This window comes from Elephas maximus, chromosome X (assembly GCF_024166365.1).
Source record: "Elephas maximus indicus isolate mEleMax1 chromosome X, mEleMax1 primary haplotype, whole genome shotgun sequence".
NCBI lineage: Eukaryota > Metazoa > Chordata > Mammalia > Proboscidea > Elephantidae > Elephas > Elephas maximus.
The window spans coordinates 56,825,094-56,845,098 of NC_064846.1; the positions used below are offsets into that span (position 1 = coordinate 56,825,094).

The following is a 20,005-nucleotide window of genomic DNA, read 5'->3' on the forward strand; positions in this document are numbered from 1 at the left end:
AGCGCTCTGAGGCAGCGGCTCCGAATCCCTCCGAAAACAATTCAGCACCCAGAGCTTCAACGTCAGAAGTACCGAGCTACCAACGTGCCCAAGTTCCTGTCACCCATAATGCAGAAACTGCCTGCCGCCCCGGCACCGAAAGTGCCCAAACTGTCCAAACTGCCGGTGACCATGGCACTCCGACTCCAGGCCTCCAGATTCCTGTCGACCATGGCGTCCCAACCGATGCCAACAGCGGTGCCCAAGCCGGTGCGCAAGCCCCTGTGGAAGGCGGACTAGAAGGGAAAGGTAAGTGGCTTCCGATATTTTTCACTAGCGGAGGCTCCTCTTTGGGAGAGGGCGGACTATTACTAGAAGTTCGTTGGCACTGGGACCACCTTTAAGAAAGATAAGCCGGGTAGCTTGTGTCCGTCCGTCCCCGGCGGAAGTAAAGTAGAGACACCGCGGGGGAGAGGGCGGTGGGGAATTCTGTCAGAGCCGTTGGGGCGCGGGTGGTAGTTATTGTACGGCCAGCGGGTTGCTGTGTTTGGCCCCGGGCGAGGTCTCCTCAGCGCGGAAAGATTTATTCCAAGAGAACGAATGAGGACCAGCGAAATGTGCCGCTCGCTCTTTTGTGTGGAGGCACGAGTAGTCTCGACCGGGGCTACTGGCTAAGGGGACTTCGTGCCGCAGCCTCGCTCTGCATCCACGAGGTCCCTGAAGGCCCCACCCCTCGGCGCTCGGCTCCTGCTCAGCTTTCCCGGCCTCCGCAGGCGTCCAGCCGGCCGGCCGCGCGTCCCGAGGCCGTTGGCGCCCCGGCCCTCCCGAGCCCCCCGGCCCCCGCCGGCCCTCCCGAGCCCCCCTCGGCCCCCCGCCCCCCCCCCGAGTCCCCCGCGCCCCCCGCCCCCCCCCGAGTCCCCCGCGCCCCACGCCGGGGCCCTGCGCTCCCGTGGGCCGGCCTCGGGGGCGTGGCGAGGCGGGGAGGGGCTGGCCGAGGGCCGAGGCTCTTACCTGTAGCTGTGCGGTGCGGTCCGCTCGCCTTTCGGACCGCGCCCGCGCGCCGCTGACCTCAGTGGCCCGCCGCGGAGCCCACTCTCTCCTCGCCGAGAACCCACCGGCTGGAGAAGCGGGCTCCGGTCGGTACAGGCTTTGCAAACCTGGCGCGAGTTAGCGGAGAAGCGGGTGAGTCCGTGGGTACGGAGGGACCCGGGGACCCGGGCAGCGGTGGGCGGCTAGCGAGCTGCGCCTCTCTCTCCAGGTCACCTAGGAGGCAAGGTGCGAAGGCCAGGGTCTGTTGGCCCCTCAGGAGGTTTTCAAGGGAAATGAGATCAAAGCCTAGGAAGGAGCTGGACTCTTCCTGTGAAAGTTTAGTGCCTCGGGGAAAGAATGGAGTGGTTATTTGCTTCAAACCTCAGCCAGAGGCTGCGAACTCGAGAAAATAGAGACCTAGACTTGTGTTGCCTGGAGCAGGCTGCTGGGCACCCTCCAGTTAGTATAATTCCGCTAAAGCGTGGCGGTACTGGGGGTGAATGGGGAGGGTGGACCTATTAATTTAATTAGGGATCAAAAGTTCTTGCTGGAAAAAAGTTAACGTGTTTTCTGTAAAGCAAGTGTGATACGACCAGTTCTTTGGAAATACAGGTAACACATTAAAAAAAAAAAAATCATTTCAAACACGGCTGTGCACCTGCCCTCCCATCAGACATTTTGTTAAGGACATTTACAAGCAGCTACTATGGAATAAAAAAAAAATTATTTTTTATGGAATAGTTCATTTCTTAAATTCTTTCTTTCTTAAATGAGGAGTTGCCAAAAAGGCATTGAAATGAGCAAAATGCCCTAGTCTTAGTTCTGCTGAGAAATCTAAAAATTACTACTGATACGATAAAATTTTGCTTAGCATCTAGTTTTTCAAATAAATCTGTTTCTGCTCCCAGCCTTAAGTGTTTGATACTCGTTGTCTTTAGGCAATGTGCCCAGCCACCAGGATTTTTATTTTAATTAATTTTTTTTACATTTGTGTTTAGTGTTTATATTTCTATATAATTGTATGTAGGTATTTATATAACTATGAAGCAAAGAGAAAAAAATGGTATTACAAACAATACATTTGTGATTCTTCCACAAATAATGTGTTTGTGATTCACCTCTCTCCTCTCTCTCTCCCTGCTTCCCTTCCTCCCTCTCCCACTCCCTCTCTGTCTCTCTTGCCCTGTCTACTTTTCCAGTGGGAAAAGGCTACTGCAAATTGCTGACTTCCCTGTGCTTTCTGTGCCCTTCTGAAAGTTTCTGAAGCCATACCAAGGGACTGAAGTTATAACTGGTGAAATGATTTCACCGTAATGTGGTTCCAGACCCAGTTGAATGTGTTTTTTTTTTTTAAAGGCTTTGGCGGTCTTAAGTAAGATTCACATTCAGACCTCGGAGCCCAGTTAATGGTTTGCAGAGTATTAGGAACTGTGAGTTAACTGGAGTTTTTAATCTAACTTAAGGTATAAGATCTTGTAACTTGGTAAAAAAAAAAAAAAAATAGCATAGTGTCCTAAAAAAACTTTCTTAGATTTCATATATGTATATTGCTTTCTTTTCACCTTTGAGAAAAATCTTCTGAAGAGGTGTGGACCCTAACATTCAAAATTCAAGACACTACAGATAAATCCCATGTAGATAGAAAATAAGATTTAAAAATAAAGATTAAGTTGGAGCAGATTATTCACTTTAGAGAAGATATATTTTATACACACACACACACATACACATATATATATATATAAAGGTCTATTTTAGGATTCTTTTATATAACATTTTAGGGGTATTTCAAATAAGTGATAGTTATGAGGGTTGAGTGAAATAATAGACCTAACACAAGCAAGATAATGCCTGGCACATAAAATGCATGCAGTAGATGTTTGTAATGAATAAGTCAAATCAGATTTTAAGTTCTATTTCTGTCACCCCTTCAAGAATAAATGACGTGTGTTGCATGAAGTTTGTGTATTCAAATAGACAGTCTAACCATAAGAGCTGGACTCCTAACTTTTCCTCAAGGTAGCTCAGAGTTCTTGATGCTGGCTCACCCATGGACTGCTTAATTCCTATCAATCCATTATCGTGATTGAAATATTGAAAATTAAGCTCTCGTTTCCTTCAAATCGGACAGAACGTTTCTGCAGGTGGTTGCTGGGTTGATTTCAAACTTTGGTGAGCATGCCTGCAGAAGGCATGTAGTTTGCTTAAGTAGCTACCACTTGTGTTGAACCGTAGTCCTTTATCTGAGAGTCTAAGAATATCATTAAGTCTAAATCATGTTTCATGACAGCTTTTATCTCATTTGATATACATGGTTGAATGCAAAAGAATTATTATCATGTAACTTGGATTAATTTTGGAAAAATCTTCACGTGTTGGAGTGGAGATAAGGTGACTTTTAGGAATAATCAAGTTATGTCAAATAAGATATATAAGAGCTGTACACACAATTCCAATGAAGACACTGGGCAGGGTCTTGTATAACTTAACTAGTACGGGGAAACCCTGGTGGTGTAGTGGTTAAGTGCCAGGTGCTCTTTGGAAACTCTGTGGGGCAGTTCTACTCTGTCCTATATGGTCACTATGAGTCGGAGCCGACTCGACAGCACTGGGTTTTTTTTTTTTTTTTTTTTTTGGTTTTTACCAGCAGGGAAGGAGCCTTGGTGTCACAGTGGCTACGCATTCGGCTGCTAACCAAAATGTCGGTGGTTCGAACCCACCAGCTGCTCCTCAGGAGAAAGATGTGGCAGTCTGCTTTCTGAAGATTTACAGCCTCGGAAGCCCTATGGGGCAGTTCTACTCTGTCCTAGAGGGATGCTGAGTCGGATCTACTCTATGGCAGTGGGTTTGGTTTTCACCAGCAGTGGTCAGCAGAGGGAGCAAGAGAAGTTTTTAGTGACTTTCAGTTGCTTTTGTTTTTGTTTTCATGAACTGAAAATCAAGAGATGAGTGAAGGCCAGAATGAACTGCCTCAGGAACTTGAGAACCAGTTTATACTGCGTCTGCCTCCGGTAAGAAACCCTTGAGTCTCCAACCAAGTATTGTCAGTGCATAAATATTAGTTCTGCTTGGATTCTGTAACATTTCTTTTTAAAGTAGGCTATCAAACTCATTTTATTTTTTATCAAACTCAGAACATTTGTTTCCCAGGAATCATGTTCTATTAAGTAGTCCTATCCTACTGCGTACTCTTTTAGCAACACTTCTTTTGTCCTGTATATACCACCTGTCATGTGGGTTGACTCCCTGGCAAGTAACCGTGACAACGATGAATTCAGTCACTTATCACTGGACAGCCAAGATAAGACGCTTTCAGAATCCTTTCTGTCACCTCCACAGTGGCAGTGAGAGGGACCAGCACTGTGTCTCCTGCAAATTCATCACCGTGCACAGCTTTTGAAGCTCACCTCAACATTTTGTTAGGGTTACTCCACCCACTGATCCCTGTATTCAAGTGTTAGCCTAAGAAAGCTATATTAGTAATGGTATTCAGAAACATGTTTCCCCAATTAGGGTTAATTAATATACCCAGTATACTGCAGCTACACCTTTCCTTAGCAACTAAACTGAAGGGCAGCAATGCGAGGCAGGAATGTAGAGCTTGGAGAAGCCATTAACTGGAGCTACTAAAAAACAACAGTGGGATTAGACTCAGGTTTAAGGTTTAATTGAAGGGAGGGCTTTCTCTACATATCTGTTCTATCACCTGCCAAGTAGGTAATTCATCCTCTGATTTTTTTTCTTCACCTCCTTTTTTAGGAACATGCTTCTACTGTCAGGAAGATGATACGTTCTGGAAACATCGCCATGAAGGATAAACTAAAAATTGATTTACATTGTAAGTAAAAACTTATCATACATTCAACAATAATTTATTAAGGGACTGATATGTGCCAGGCACTATACGAGGTGAAAAAGAAAAGAATATGATCTCCGCCTTTAAGGGCTCACAGTTGAGAGGCTTAAATCACTCTTACCTCTTCACTTAAGAGGAAAGGATGTAAGAATTGTGCAGCTTGAGGGTGAGTAATTATCGTAGTGTGTGTAAGGAAGAACTGAGGGGTCAACTGTGGAATTTTCATACTAGCCTCCTACTATATATTGTTGTTAGGTGCCGTCAAGTCAGTTCCAACTCATGCACAACAGAATGAAACACTGCCTGGTCCTGCGCCATCCTCACAATGGTTGTTATGTTTGAGCCCATTGCTGGTAGCCACTGTGTCAGTCCACCTCATTGAGGGTCTTCCTCTTTTCCGCTGACCCTGTACTCTGCCAAGCATGATGTCCTTCTCCAGGGAATGATCCCTCCTGACGACATGTCTAAAGTATGTGAGACGAAGTCTTGCCATGTTTGCTTCTAAGGAGCGTTCTGGTTGCACTTTTTCCAAGACAGATTTGTTCGTTCTTTTGGCAGTCTGTGATATATTCAATATTCTTTGCTAACACCATAATTCAAAGGCATCAACTCCTTTTCAGTCTTCCGTATTCATTGCCCAACTTTTGTGTGCATATGAGGCGACTGAAAATACCATGGCTTGGGTCAGGCACACTTCAGTCTTCAAAGTAACATCTTTGCTTTTTAACACTTTAAAGAGGTCTTTTGCAGCAAATTTGCCCAGTGCAATGCGTTGTTTGATTTCTTGACTGCTGCTTCCATGGGTGTTGATTGTGGATCCAAATAAAATGAAATCCTTGACAACTTCAGTCTTTTCTCTGTTTATCATGATATTGCTTATTGGTTCAGTTGTGAGAGTTTTTTTTTTTCCCCCTTTATGTTGAGGTGTAATCCATGCTGAAGGTTGTGGTCTTTGATCTTCATCAGTAAGTGCTTCAAGTCCTAACATTATAGAGGTTGGATTTACCACACATAGGAAAATCACATCAGATGACAAAGTGGTGGGCAATGACAATACTGGGAATCATGGCGTAGCCAAATTGATACACATTTTTTAGGGCCACAATTCAATCCATAACAGCCTATGTACAGGTTCCTCGTGAGCACAATTAAGTGTTCTGGAATTTCCATTCTTCACAATGTCATCCATAATTTGTTATGATCCACACAGTTGAATGCCTTTGCACAGCCAATAAAACACAGGTAAACATCTTTCTGGTATTCTGTGCTTTCAGCCAACATCTGCCTGATATCAGCAATGATAACCCTGTTTCACATCCTCTTCTGAATCTGGCTTGAATTTCTGGCAGTCCCCTGTCAATGTACTGCTGTAACTGTTTTTAAATTATTTTCAGCAAAATTTTACTTGCATGTGATATTAATGATTTTGTTCAATAATTTCTGCATTCTGTTGGATCACTTTTCTTTGCATTGAGCACATACCTGGATCTCTTCCAGTTGGTTGGCAAGGTAGCTGTCTTCCAAGTTTCTTGGCGTAGACAAGTGATTGCCCAGTTGGTGTTCCATCAATTCCTGGAGCCTTGTTTTTCACCAGTGCCTTTTGTGCAGCTTGAACTTCTTCTTTCAGTACCATTGGTTTTTGACCATATGCTACCTCATGAAATGGCAGAAAGTCGACCTATTCTTTTTGATACTGTGACTCTGTATTCCTTCCATCTTCTTTTGATGCTTCTTCCTGTGTTGTTCAGTATTTTGCCCATAGAATCCTTCAGTATTGCAACTTGAGGCTTGGAATTTTTTCCTTCAGTTCTTTCAGCTTGAGAAGTGCCAAGCATGTCCTTCTATTTTGGTTTTCTTACTACAGATCTTTGCACATTTCATTAGAATACTTTGTCTTCTCAAGCCACCCTTTGAAACCTCCAGTTCAGCTCTCTCATTTCATTATTTCTTCTGTTCACTTTAGCTACTCTACTTTGAAGAGCAAATTTCAGAGTTTCTTCTGACATCTCTTTTGGTCTTTGCTATTTTTTCTGTCTTTTTAAGGACCTTTTGCTTTCTTCATGTGTAATGTCTTTGATGTTATCCCGCAACTCCTTTGGTCTTCGATCATTAGTGTTTAGTGCCTCGAATCTATTCTTGAGATGGTCTTTAAATTCAGATGGGATATACTAAAGGTTGTACTTTGTCTTTTGTGGACTCATTTTAATTTTCTTCAGCTTCACCTTGAGCTTGGGTAGGAACAGTTGATGGTCTGTTTTCACTGTCGGCCCCAACCTTGTTCTTCCTTTTTTTTAAAATTGTACTTTAGATGAAGGTTTACAGAACAAACTAGTTTCTTATCAAACAGTTAGTATGCACATTGTTCTATGGCATTGGCTAACAACGCCAAGACATGTCAACGCCTAGCCTCGTTCTGACCGATGATACTGAGCTTCTGCATCGTCTCCTTCCACAGATGTAGTCAGTTTGATTCCTGTGTATTACACCTGGCCAGATACATGTGTGTAGTCACCATTTATGTTGTTGAAAAAAAGTATTTCCAAAGAACAGGTTATTTGTTTTACAGAATTGTATCATGTGATCTCCGGTGTTGTTTTTGTTACCAAGGCTATGTTTTCCAACTACTGACCCTCCTTCTTTGTTTCTGACTTTCACATTTCAATCACCAGTAATTATCAGTGCATTTTGATTGCATGTTTGATTTCAGACTACAGAAGTTGGTAAAAATCTTCAGTTTCCTCATCTTTGCCATTAGTGTTTGGTGCGTAAATTTGAATGATAATCGTATTAACTACTCTTCCTTGTAAGCGTATGAATGTTATTCTGTCACTGGACAGCGTTGTACTTCAGGAGAGATCTTGAATTGTTCTTTCTGACAATGAATATGACGCTGTTCCTCTTCAATTTGTCATACCCAGCACAGTAGACCGTAGGATTGTCCAGTTGAAAATGGCCAGTACCAGGCCATTTCAGCTCCCTGATGCCTGGAGTATGTATCTGTCTTCAAGTGTTCATTTTGTTTTTGACAACTTCCAGTTTTCCTAGGTTCATACTTCATACATTCCATATTCTGATTATTAATAACTATAAGCTTTGTGATTTCTGACTTTCCAAGGCAATGACAAGTCAATATATTCTTTGTTTACAAAGATGAAGTTTTTTTTTTCTTTTAAATAATATTTATTAGGTTTTATAAATACAGGGACTCCTGGTGGCACAGTGGTGAAAAGCTTGGCTGCTGGCCAGCTGCTAACCAAAAGGTTGGCAGTTCGAATCCACCAGCTGCTCCTTGGAGACCATATAGGGCAGTTCTACTCTGTCCTGTAGGATCGCTATGAGTCTGAATCAACTCGGCGGCAACGGGTTTGGTTTTTTTAAATAAATACATAGAAGTATATAAAGAAGAAAAAACAACCCATAATTCCATTATCCACGTAACCCCTATTGACATTAAAAAAAAAGAAAGGTAATACAAGCGCATGGTTAGAAAGTTCAGATAAAACAGCAAGGTTCAATAGCAGTGAAACTCTCCTTCCTCACAGTACCCCAACTCAGATGCCAAAGGTAAATAATATTAACCATTTTTTCTTGTGTTTCCTTACAAGCAGAACTTTTAGGCATAATAACATTTAAATAATTTTTCTCTATATATTTTTAAGTTAATTTACACACAAAAAAATCATGTGGAACACGGTTCTGCATGTTTTTTGTCTTAATATTAGAAAGTTATACCTAAATCCTCTTGTGCTTAAAGACATTCATGTTTGAGATATCTGGGCAGGATTTGGAGTTCAGTATGTTGCAACCGTATAGAATTTTATCTTTGTGACGCTAACTAGAGATTATAACTGGAGAGTCATTTGCATCATTCTAGGGTCAGTCCAGAAACCCTGGTAATGTAATGGTTAAGAGTTTGGCTGCTCACCAAAAGGTCGGCAATTCAAATCCACCATGCAGTCATTGGAAACCCTGTGGGGCAGTTCTTCTCTGTTCTGCAGGGTCACTTTGAGTCAGAATCAACTTGATGGCAACAGATCTGTTTTTTTTTCAGTTTAGGTCAGTCCTTCTCTCTATATTTTGAACACACGTGTACATTGACACAATTGAATGCTTCTAATGGTGTTAAAATGAATGGGTTTGCATGAATGGAATTTTCCCTTCAGGATAAGAATGAAATATTTACTGTTTCGCCTGTATTTATTTCACAACCATTAACAAGAAACTTAGGTACTTTTGGAGTGACATAAGCTAGGAAAAGAGAGCACCATATACTCTGCCTTTTTTTCCCTGAGAAGTTACTAATCGTGTACACGATGCTAGCATTATGAAAAATGATAGGTTTCACCGAAATACTAGTCTGTCCCATGTAAGTCTTCATTATTCCAACCCTAGGAGGCTTAAGAGTTCACTGGGATGATGTCAAATTTAATCTTCTCTACTTCTCTTCAGCTGATGGACGTCATGCAGTTGTTCAGGTAGAAGATGTCTCACTAAATGCTAAACTGGTTGATTTGCCCTGTGTTGTTGCAAGCCTGAAAACTCTTGATAAAAAATCGTTTTATAAAACAGCAGATATTTCCCAGGTATGGACTAGTTTTCTTAATCTACTAGCTCTCATATCCTTCAAGGAATTTCTTTCTCCCTCCCATCTCTTTCCTTTAGTGCTCCTTTCCATTTGGTAAGTGGCTGCTTGTCATTGCTAATGTCTGAATGATTGCACAGGAATAAAATGTCATGTTCTGGTTTGGTGTTTGTTCCTTAACTTTTCACTACTTTATTTATCCAAATAGCTTGTACAGTCCGCTGTTTGTCATTCATAGTGACTTTCATTGCTTGAAAACTCTGACCAGCCAGTACCTTCTTCTGAACTTTTCTGCTAAAACAGTATGCTGTTAACTTTGGAGGTTAAAATTGGTTCTTATACTCAAGAAAAAGTTTAAACACAGAAGAAAATATTATTTGATGGTTACAAGGGTGGGGAGGGAGGGAGTAGGGTATTCACTAATTAGATAGTGGACAAGAATGATTTCAGGTGAAGGGAAAGACAACACACAATACAGGGGAGGTCAGTACAACTGGACTAAACCAAAAGCAACAAAGTTTCCTGAATACACCCAAACACTTCGAAGGCCAGAGTAGCAGGGATGGGGGTTCTGGGGACCATGGTTTCAGGGGACACCTAGGTCAGGTGGCATAACAAAATGTATTAAGGAACCGTTCTGCATCCCACCTTGGTGAGTGGCATCTGGGGTCTTAAATGCTAGCAAGCGGCCATCTAGGATGCATCAATTGGTCTGAACCCACCTGGAGCAAAGGAGAATGAAGAACACCAAAGACACAAGGTAATTATGTGCCAGAGAGACAGAAAGGGCCACATAAACCAGAAACTACATCAGCCTGAGACCGGAAGAACTAGATGGTGCCCAGCTACCATCAATGACTGCCCTGACAGGGAACGCAACAGAGAATCCCTGATGGAGCAGGAGAACAGTGGGATGCAGACCTCAAATTCTCATAAAAAGACCAGACTTCATGGTCTGATGGAGACTGGAGGGACCCCAGAAGTCATGGCCCCCGGACCCTCTTTTAGCATAAGAGTAGAACCATTCCTGAAGCCAACTCTTCAAACAGGTATTGGACTGGACTATAAGACAGAAAATGATACTGGTGAGAAGTGGTTTTCTTGGCTCAAGTAGACACATGAGACTATGTGGGCAGCTCTTGTCTGGAGGGGAGATGAGAAGGCAGAGGGGGACAGGAGCTGGCTGAAAAAAAAAAGGGATGCAAAAATAGAGGGTGGAAAGAAGGAGTGTGCTGTCTTATTAGGGGGAGAGCAACTAGGAGTATATAACCCACTGCCATCGAGGAGCATATAGCAAGGTGTATATAAGTTTTTGTATGATAGACTGATTTGATTTCTAAACTTTCATTTAAAGCACAATTAAAAAAACTGGTTCTTACTCGTCGTCACCTCTGCTGTTGATTTCCTCTCTAAATCAAAATGCCAAGATACATCTGTTTTAAAAACATTCCCTCTGCAGTGTTAGGCACCCTAGCCAAAAAACAAAACAAAACTTTTAAGTCCATATACAGTGTTGGCTCACCAAAATGGGGAGAGGAGGAGGAAAGAAAAGAGGGAGGGGGAGAGAGAGAGAGAGATTGTGTGTGTATGTTTGTGTGTGATACCTGGTTTCCTGGAAACGCCAAATATCATTCTCTCTACTTCTGTGCCCCAGGATTTCTGTTGTTAGGAATGGGCATGATTGATTACTAACCCAAGATTTGGGCCCATAGTTAACTTCTTTGTCTGTGTTAAATGTAGATGCTCGTGTGCACCACTGATGGTGATCTCCAGTCTTCTCCAGAACAATCAGTAAGTTCTACTGATGCTAAAGACATCGAGGCAGATGATGGGAAGAGACGGAAAAAATATAACTGGAAACATGGCAGTAAGTCACCAACCCCTTGGTCATTCTTGCTGACACTGGTTACCTGCTGAATCCTGAATACTTAGGAACCAGGGACCTGTCACCACACTTAGACATTTGGTTCATTAGGCTCTCAGGCACTCTTACGGGAAAGAGTCATGGCTTGAGTTGGTGGCTTACAGCATGAGCTTTCACTTCATCAAATTCAGATAGATGTATGACTACCATCAATCATATATATGTTTTACTGTGTTGTATTTGTTTTAGTTACTCCACCACTTAAGAATGTCAGAAAGAGAAGGTTCCGGAAAATAAAAAAAAAGGTTAGTTGCATGGTATTCGTATATTTGTTGGGTGGATTGGAAGAAGATTATGAGTGGGATGGAAAAGGCAGTAAGTCAGCTGGGGATTAATTTGTTCATTTATTCATATGTTCAGTGAACATTCATTGAGAATTAACTAAATGCCAGACACTGTGTACTGGCGTTTGGGAATATAGCTAGTGAATAAAAACAGACCTGATCCTTGAGATTATAGGCTAGGCATTTAGGGAGCCGAAAGTGTCATTAATTTGAAATGTCTGCTAATGGTTTTAGTTTGCAATTGTGAGATCTGGTGTTACAGTGAACCCATCCAGAACCTGAGAATTAAGAACTGTACTGTATATTCCTTACCTTTGGGCAAGCTACAAGGATACTGTGGCTTGGCTTTTTCTTTTTTTTTTTTTAATTAAACTTTCTTATTTTGAGGTAATTGTAGATTCATATGCAGTTGAAAGAAATAAGAGAGACATCCTGTGTACCTTTACCCAGTTTTCTCAGTGGGTTTGGTTTGGTTATAGTCTTTTGTCAGATATGTGGCTTGCAGGTATTCTCTCTCAGGCTGTTATCTTGTCTTTTCATTCTCTTCACGGAGTCTTTTGAAGAACAAATTTAAAAAATTTTGGTGTCAGGTGGAAGAATTCTTTGCCTAGCTTTAGATCCTGAAGATTTTATGCTCTGATCTTTTCCAAAAGTTTTATAGTTTTAAGTTTTACATTTAAGTTTGTGAGTTAATTTTTGTATATGTGAGGTTCATTGTTTTGCCTATGAATATCCAGTTGCGCCAGCACCATTTTTAAAAAAGGCGTGCTTTCCTCCATTATATTGCTTTTGCATAGTTGTCAAAAATCAATCTGACATATTTGTGTGGGCCTAGTTCTGGGTTCTGTATTCTGTTCCATTGGTCAATATGTCAAACCCTCTACTAGTACCACACTGTATCTTTATAATAAGTCTTGAAATCAGGTAGACTGATTTCTCTCAGTTTAGTTTTCTTTGTCAAGATTGTTTTTAGCTGTTCCAGGGCCTGTGCTTTTCCATGCAAATTTTAGAATAAGCTTCTCTGTGTCCACAAAAAAACATGCTAGAATTTTTACAGACATTCTCTTAAATGTATAGACCATTTCGGGGAGAATTGAGAATTGGACACAGTTGCCTTGGCTTTTATATTGTCAGTCGACAGCATTTATTGAGTGCCTACTAAATGTAAAACTAAGTTAAGAATAATTGTAGAGCTCTTTAAGTTTTACTGAGGTGGAGTAATCATAATATAACATCGTTGTTTATTGTGTTTTATTTCTTAGTCCACTGATGTCAAAGAAATGGAAGAAATCAGTTTTGCTGAGGTACAGCAATCGTAATATCACTTTATTGTTTACCATTTGTATGTTTCATTTCATAATTCATTGGTTTCAAAGAAATCAAAGGTTATTTTCAAGCCTTCCTCCTCACCTATTACCCCGTCCGGTACTCACATACGTAGAATTTGATTAATTGAAAAATGACTTTGTTGTTTAGTGTCTGATCAACTCTGAGGGGAAAAGATACTTTGGCCGGTGACCCTGTATATTCTAATCTGCTTTTTTGAGTGTGCGTGATATTTATTTAAAAAACCATTTCTTAGAAGCCAGTGTTAACTTTTACCAGCAGTTGTTTGCTATTGCTTATTCTTCCTCAAAGTCTTAACTTCTATTCATGGCATGACAAATTGGTTGCTGTGGAGATAATTTTCTAAAACTGGATTCAAGGAAGAACATGAAGCTAAGACCTAGTCTTTGTAGGAACATCTATAATAATAAAGATGCGGGGAAGTGGAATCTGGAAATTTGAGTCTTTAAACGAAATCACTTCTAAATAATAAGTAATTATAGTTCTTTGTCAGTATGAGTCAGGGCAAATAATTAATAACAGGCTTAAGGTTTGTGCCTCTGAGAAGGGTCTGTACCATAGAGTTGCAGATTGAAAAGATTAAATGTTTCAAGGAATTTGGTTGATTGGAAAAAAATAAGCTTAATGTACAAAAATTCAGACCCTGATCAAAGAGTCCTTCATAAACAGTTCTAATTAAAGTAGAAATTTGGTTGGATGGGCATCTAAAGAGGCCTAATAGTTTGAATTCATTTGTATGTAGGAAAAGGAGCACTTCTACAGAATACAGAGTGTTAAATGACATTACTGGTGTTTTCCCCCACTTTGGTTTAGTATACTGAATCTCCAGATGTGGAAAAGGAAGTGAAGAGACTGCTGTGTTCAGATGCTGAAGCTGTCAGTGCCCGTATCCTTTTATACCAAACATTTTCTGTTTACTCTGTTCCAGCCTGCATGCACTTGATGACAAGCCCTTGCTTCTGGTATTTGTGTACCATTTTGATGTATAGAACTTAAGATTTTTGGAAGTATTACTTGCTAGCTTTTTTTTTTTTAACTCATAATGCTGAAAGTTTAGTTGTGTAATTCAATATAAGGCACTTCTCCAAACCGGGAATCCAGATATAAATGGCCTTAAGTTGGACTAAATTGCCTCTTCCCTTTCAACGGTGGTTTCTCTTTTCCTTCTCCTTTTTCTTTAACCATCCCTCCTTTCAGGATGGGAAGTCATTGCTGATGGTGAAACCGGGGAAATAGAAAGCCAAGGCACCGTTCCAAGCTTTGAGTTTTCCTCAGGAATGACTGGCCACAAGCGGGGTCCTTTCTTATCAGGTATGTTACTAAAGGCAAAGCAGGAGCTGCAGAGAGGGCATGTATTGACTAAGTGTAAGATCGTTCTCCATGGACTCACAGGCCAATCACAGAAAAAGGATGTCTTTGTTTTTCTTCCCTCAGTGTTTGGGGCGGTTTTCAACTGGCGTTCTAATCTGCCATCCATCCCTGGTATTCTGACCTCCGGTGGGCCCTTGGATTCTCTAAATGTCTTCATCATTAAATACATGCAAAGAATGTTGCAGTGTTTCATATTCTCTGCCCTTGTTTTGTGAAGGGAATAATCTTCCTTTAAGAAAAAATGATTTATAAAAGGCACTGGCTGCCTGGTGAATTTGAGGGTAAGGAATATAATTATAGTTGTAGTGGGAAACATTTCAAAAGCTTCAGATAGTTTCACCTTCCTCTTGTTTAAAACCAGCAGAATATGAAGTTCTTCGAGAGCTGTTCCCTGATTACAGCAGTGATGATGATGATGACGACGATGATGAGAAGCAGGAGGAGGAAGAGGAGGAACCTGAAGAGTATGATGAGGAGGAAGAGGAGAAAGACGACAGTGAGGATGAGGACGAGGAAGAAGAAGAGGGAGAGGAGGAGAACAAGCAGGGAGAGGAGGAGAACAAGCAGGGAGAGGAGGAGAACAAGCAGGGAGAGGAGGAGAACAAGCAGGGAGAGGAGGAGAACAAGCAGAGAGAGGAGGAGAACAAGCAGGGAGAGGAGGAGAACAAGGAGGAAGAGGATTCTGAAGAGGATCTGAAAAGGGAGCTACAGGCCAAGTTCACTGAACTAGGCCATTATGAGGCAAAGGAAGCAAAAAGTTTAATAGGTAAGTCAGAGGGAAAAAAGGGGATGGGGCAGGGTGGGTGGCAGTGCTAAAGGTTAACTCTAAACACACATTAGATGCAGGGTTAAGTTTGAGAAGTTATTCCTCAGATGTGTGGTGGAGTTTTAGTTGATTTGGGTCCAGGTCTGCTATTTTAGGCAATATTTAGGTACATAAAGTTTCTATCTCCGTTAGTCATGGAACTTCAGAAGCAGATTTGTGACATGGAGAAGACGCTCAAACAGACTCGGGGCAGAATAAAAAGACAAGTGAGTCTTATCAATAAAGTGGAACACTCAGCACTCAGGGTAAGTTCTTGTTGGCTGATTCAAAGAAATTCTGATATCTTACTTCCCAGATCCCATCTTTTGTTTCCACTCATGTCATCTCTGTGCATTATCTTTTTCATTCATGAACCTGAACAACCTCTTAGAGACTCAGTAAAAGATAGCCTTGTTTCCTTTTACCTGAGTGATTTTAATCTTACGTAAGCATTTTTAGGAAGGTACCAGGTGACTTGAGATAATAATAGCCAATATTTATTGAGCATTTACTATGTGATAGACAAATAAAATTTTTTAAATTTTTATTGTGCTTTAAGTGAAAGTTTACAAACCAAATGAGTCCCTCATACAAAAACTTATATACACCTTGCTATATACTCCTAGTTGCTCTCCCTCTAATGAGACAGCACACTCCTTCCCTCCACTCTCTATTTTCATGTCCATTCGGCCAGCTTCTGACCCCCTCTGAGCTCTCATCTCCCCTCTAGACAAGAGATGCCAACATAGCCTCGTGTGTCTACTTGATCCAAGAAGCTCATTCCTCACCAGTATCACTTTCTGTCCCGTAGTCCAGTCCAATCCCTGTCTGAAGAGTTGGCTTTGGGAATGGTTCCTGTCTTGGGCTAACAGAAGGTCTGGGGACCATGACCTCTGGGGTCCTTCTAGTCTCAGACCGTTAAGTCTGGTCTTTTTATGAGAATTTGGGGTCTGCATCCCACTGCTCTCCTGCTCCCTCAGGGGTTCTCTGCTGTGTTCCCTGCCAGGGCAGTCACCGGTTGTAGCCGGGCACCATCTGGTTCTTCTGGTCTCAGGCTGAGGTAGTCTCTGGCTTATGTGGCCCTTTCTGTCTCTTAGAATAGCTAAGTATTTTACATATATTATCTTATTCTCACATCCCTGAAACATAGGAACTCTTAATACTTCCATTTTATAGATAAAAGAAATTGAAACTCAAAGAGGTTAAGTAACTTGCCAAGTACCATAGTAACTGGTAGAGCATAGATTGAACCTTGTTGTGTTTGTACCAAAATGTATTCAGTTGCAGTGGAAGAGAAGAAACTAAATTGATTTTAAAATTTTATAGTGCATGCTTGAATGAGAGTAACTGGCTTTATTTTTATTAATACGTGTTTATAAAAGCTTCAACTAAGGGAAAACGTGTGTTCAGGCCATGTTTGCTTCCCTTTTCATAGTGAGGGAAAATCTGAAGCATCTGGGGAAATCCTTGCCAGATTTCATTTTCTGTAGATCTGTAGTCATTGAAGGGAACCAGCTTGACACAGAACTATACCTATTTAAGGTATTGTCCTTTAGAATTACAAAATGAGATAAGAGATGTAGACATATTTTGAAAGATATATGGTATTATTATGATCATTGTTGTATGCAGTACTAGTTAGGAATGGTAATATTCTGTCCTAGAGAGGGAAATGGAGGAGCCAGCACCAAACTCTAAGCCAACTCCTAATAGGTCACCACAGCCAAAGGATTTGTGCTAAACTAGGAAAAAGTCGCACGAAGACATTCTAACCATTTATTTTAGGGCAAGAAAAAAACGTATTGCAGGATGTATAAAATCAAATAGGATGGAGCTGTAGTTAGGGAGTATAGCTTTTATACTCCAGATATATATATATATTTTTAACAGCATTCTTTTGTTATGACTGACCATTTTCCTACTTAGCAAATTATTTGCCAAACTCTTTGTCTCTCTTGGTTCTCTTTTTTTATTTTTAAACTCAGTATTCATCATTTATATCATTTGTTTTCCAGACTCATTTACAGTTTGTGCTGGAGCAGCTTAAATTACAGGAAAAGGAAAAAATTGAGCAGGTGAGAAGTGTGTTTTCAAATCAACCAAAAACATTTGATACAAAGAACCCTCCCACCCTCCCCCCAATTTTGTTTCTAGCTGTTCCTCTTACTGAATTGTGCAGGAATAGTAGTGGCCCAATCTAAACAAGGGTAGCAGGATGGAACAAGGCCGCTGTGAAAACTTACTCATTCAACAAATACTGAGTACCTATCCCAACAGCCTTATCTCCTAATTCTTAGAATATGGCTATAGTGAGCTGTATCTCTTGCCCCTACAGTGAGCTGAATTCTCTGTACACTTTTCCCAGAAGCACAAATTCCTCACAGCAGGCATATCCAATTTTAAAGTATCCTTTTGTAAGTTTGGCATCATTGCCACAGTAGTGCGCGTGCATTTTTGACAGTGGCACCATTCTTTGGAGCATTGTAAGACTAAGACCTCGTAAATGCCAAGCAACAGTTATTTTTGTTTGACATAAGTAAATTCTACATCAAGTAATGAAACTCAGGATTGCATATGAATTTTTCATGTTTTTCTGCCTTTCCCTACAGCTTATTTCCCTACAGAAACAATTAAAATATGTTCTGGAGAAGTGAGAAGGACCTTCAGCCTGGCACACGAACCTTGGATTCACCATCCAGACTGAACACCGAATCAAACTGTTTGTGTCTGTCCGTTTATTTGCCTTATGTTGAATTAGTTGTATTTGCTTCTCTGAGCCTTTCAGCCAGTTATAGTGTATTCAAAGTTTGTAGTCACGTAGAAAGGGACAGGGTATAAAAACGTAGTAGACTTAAAGTCCCAACTCAATTATGGGACCTTGTTTCTCTTTATCAATTTGAGAATAACTTCTCTTGTTTTTGCTCTGTCGTGCCAGCAAAAGATTCAGTCATGCTTGGCGAAGGCAGAGAGTCTAAACTTGGAGGCTATATAGCTAGTTTGCGTGTTTTCACTTTTCCCTCTCCTGTCTGTTTTAAGTATTTTCTCCAACATAGAGAAAAAGAAGTCATTTCTACCAAGAGCTAAGACCTGCCACAGTGAATTTAAGTGCCTACCTCGCAGCAGTTAGTACTAGGTTGTGTTAACGTCTCTATTCATGTAATAGGGGCTGCTTTCCTGCTCAGGGATGATTTCTTGCTGCTGCTGTCTTTGTTCTGTTGTTGTGTTTTTGTGATTGTGGCTGATTGTTATTAGCCAGCTAAGGGGGGAGTAGTGAGGCAGAGCAGAGATGAAGAAAATTCTGAGCTGGCGTCCTTATTCGGAGCCTTCACATCCTAATCTCCACCAGAAACAGTCAGGGAAAACCAGATGGCCTGTGATGGCTGTGAACAACCGTGGTTGGTTTTTTAAAAGCTGTGTTATGAAGATGTTTTGATTGTATTCTTTAAGGAATAAATCAGTTCTTTGTTTTAAATGGATTTCTGGCATTTCAGTAAACCATCCCTATGAAGAGAGCACTCACATCTAAAGGGAAACTCATGAGACAAACAACAGACTCCACAATTAGGAAATGACAGTAAGCTCCTGTCAGTACTGGGACATCCTTCTAGAGAGTTCTTATGGAAACTCCTTGTGAACTAAGCAAACAGTCTCATTAACCACATACAGTATTGGATTTGGAGAACGAGGGTATAGGGAAGAGATAAAAATGGCATCTCCGATATTTAAACAGAATGATCCTGTAGTGGAATGAACACAAGGTTGCAATCTCGGCTCTGCCACACTTGTTGGGCAAGTTCCTACACCCTTTAGAACTTCTAGTTCCTCCTCTTAAATCAAGGGTAATAATGCCTACCACCAAGAGGGATCTGAAGGTTTTCTGAAAGTAATCCAGCTACATCCAGTTCTGGTCACAATTGAAGAAGTTGGTGCTGCTCTAGGAGTTACACTCTAGTTATCTCTGCTGCTTTTAGTCCTATTTCATGTCAAAGTTCAAAGCCAAGGGCAGAGAAGAGGAGGTCAGTGTGTGGGCAGGACCTATTGAGGCAGTATGAAGACAGAAGACATGCTGGGGGGAAATGGAGGGAAAGAAGACTAAGGGAGATAGGCATGATAAGGGCAAACAAAATGAATCCGAGATTAGGAGAGAAGTCAGAAGACAGCTTGAAAACTAAGAATATTTTTTTCAGAAAACAAGAATGGAAAAGAGAATAAAGGAGAAATAAAGGAAAGGAATTGAGTGCCAGAGACAACATGAGGGTAGAAGCTGAGTTTGAAAAGAAGATAGGCCTTTCCAGATGAATGAAGAGAGGGAAATAGAGCAGAAACGGATATAAAGTACCCTGGGTACGTGGCTGGAGATACTAAGGCCAGTGAGAGTGGCACATGTGCAACAGGTGCCACCTGGGCATAAGCGAGGTAGAAGAGCCCTAGGCCAAGCCCTGCTCATTACTGCAGCCCAAGAACAGCCAGAGCTCTGTTGAGAGACAGGGTGGTGGGGGAGACAATAGCATGGGGCAAGGGAAAACTAGCTTGTCTGCAGTGCCTTTCCATTCTCTTTGCTACCACTTCTCTTGGCAACCCAGGGTAACTGCCTCGTCACTGCCTTCTAGCAACCAGAGGCTTTTTGCTGCTGTGTCTCCCCACCCCACCTTCAACACACACACACTGACACCTCACAAAGTTTTCCTTTTCTGTATAGCTCGGTGATTCTCAGACTTTGCCACATTAGAGACCTGCAGTGTCCAGGATGGTATCCAGTAGCTGTGCGTGGCTATTAAGCCCTTGACATATGGCCAGCCCCAGTTGAGATGAACTGTAAGTGAAACCA

At 41.4% G+C, this 20,005-nt stretch overlaps 1 protein-coding gene across 1 annotated transcript; it reads left to right on the forward strand.

Annotated features, from left to right (window-relative positions):
- Nucleotides 1–211: 211 nt before the first annotated feature.
- On the forward strand, nucleotides 212–18,595 carry TAF7L (TATA-box binding protein associated factor 7 like). Its single transcript, XM_049872019.1, has 14 exons — nucleotides 212–288; nucleotides 3,952–4,019; nucleotides 4,768–4,846; nucleotides 9,314–9,447; nucleotides 11,187–11,313; nucleotides 11,560–11,615; nucleotides 12,917–12,958; nucleotides 13,815–13,887; nucleotides 14,199–14,312; nucleotides 14,737–14,868; nucleotides 15,049–15,138; nucleotides 15,331–15,443; nucleotides 17,193–17,252; nucleotides 17,787–18,595. Exons 2-14 carry the CDS (start codon nucleotides 3,954–3,956, stop codon nucleotides 17,829–17,831), a joined length of 1,131 nt encoding a protein of 376 aa, XP_049727976.1. The 5' UTR covers nucleotides 212–288; nucleotides 3,952–3,953; the 3' UTR covers nucleotides 17,832–18,595.
- Nucleotides 18,596–20,005: the final 1,410 nt, after the last annotated feature.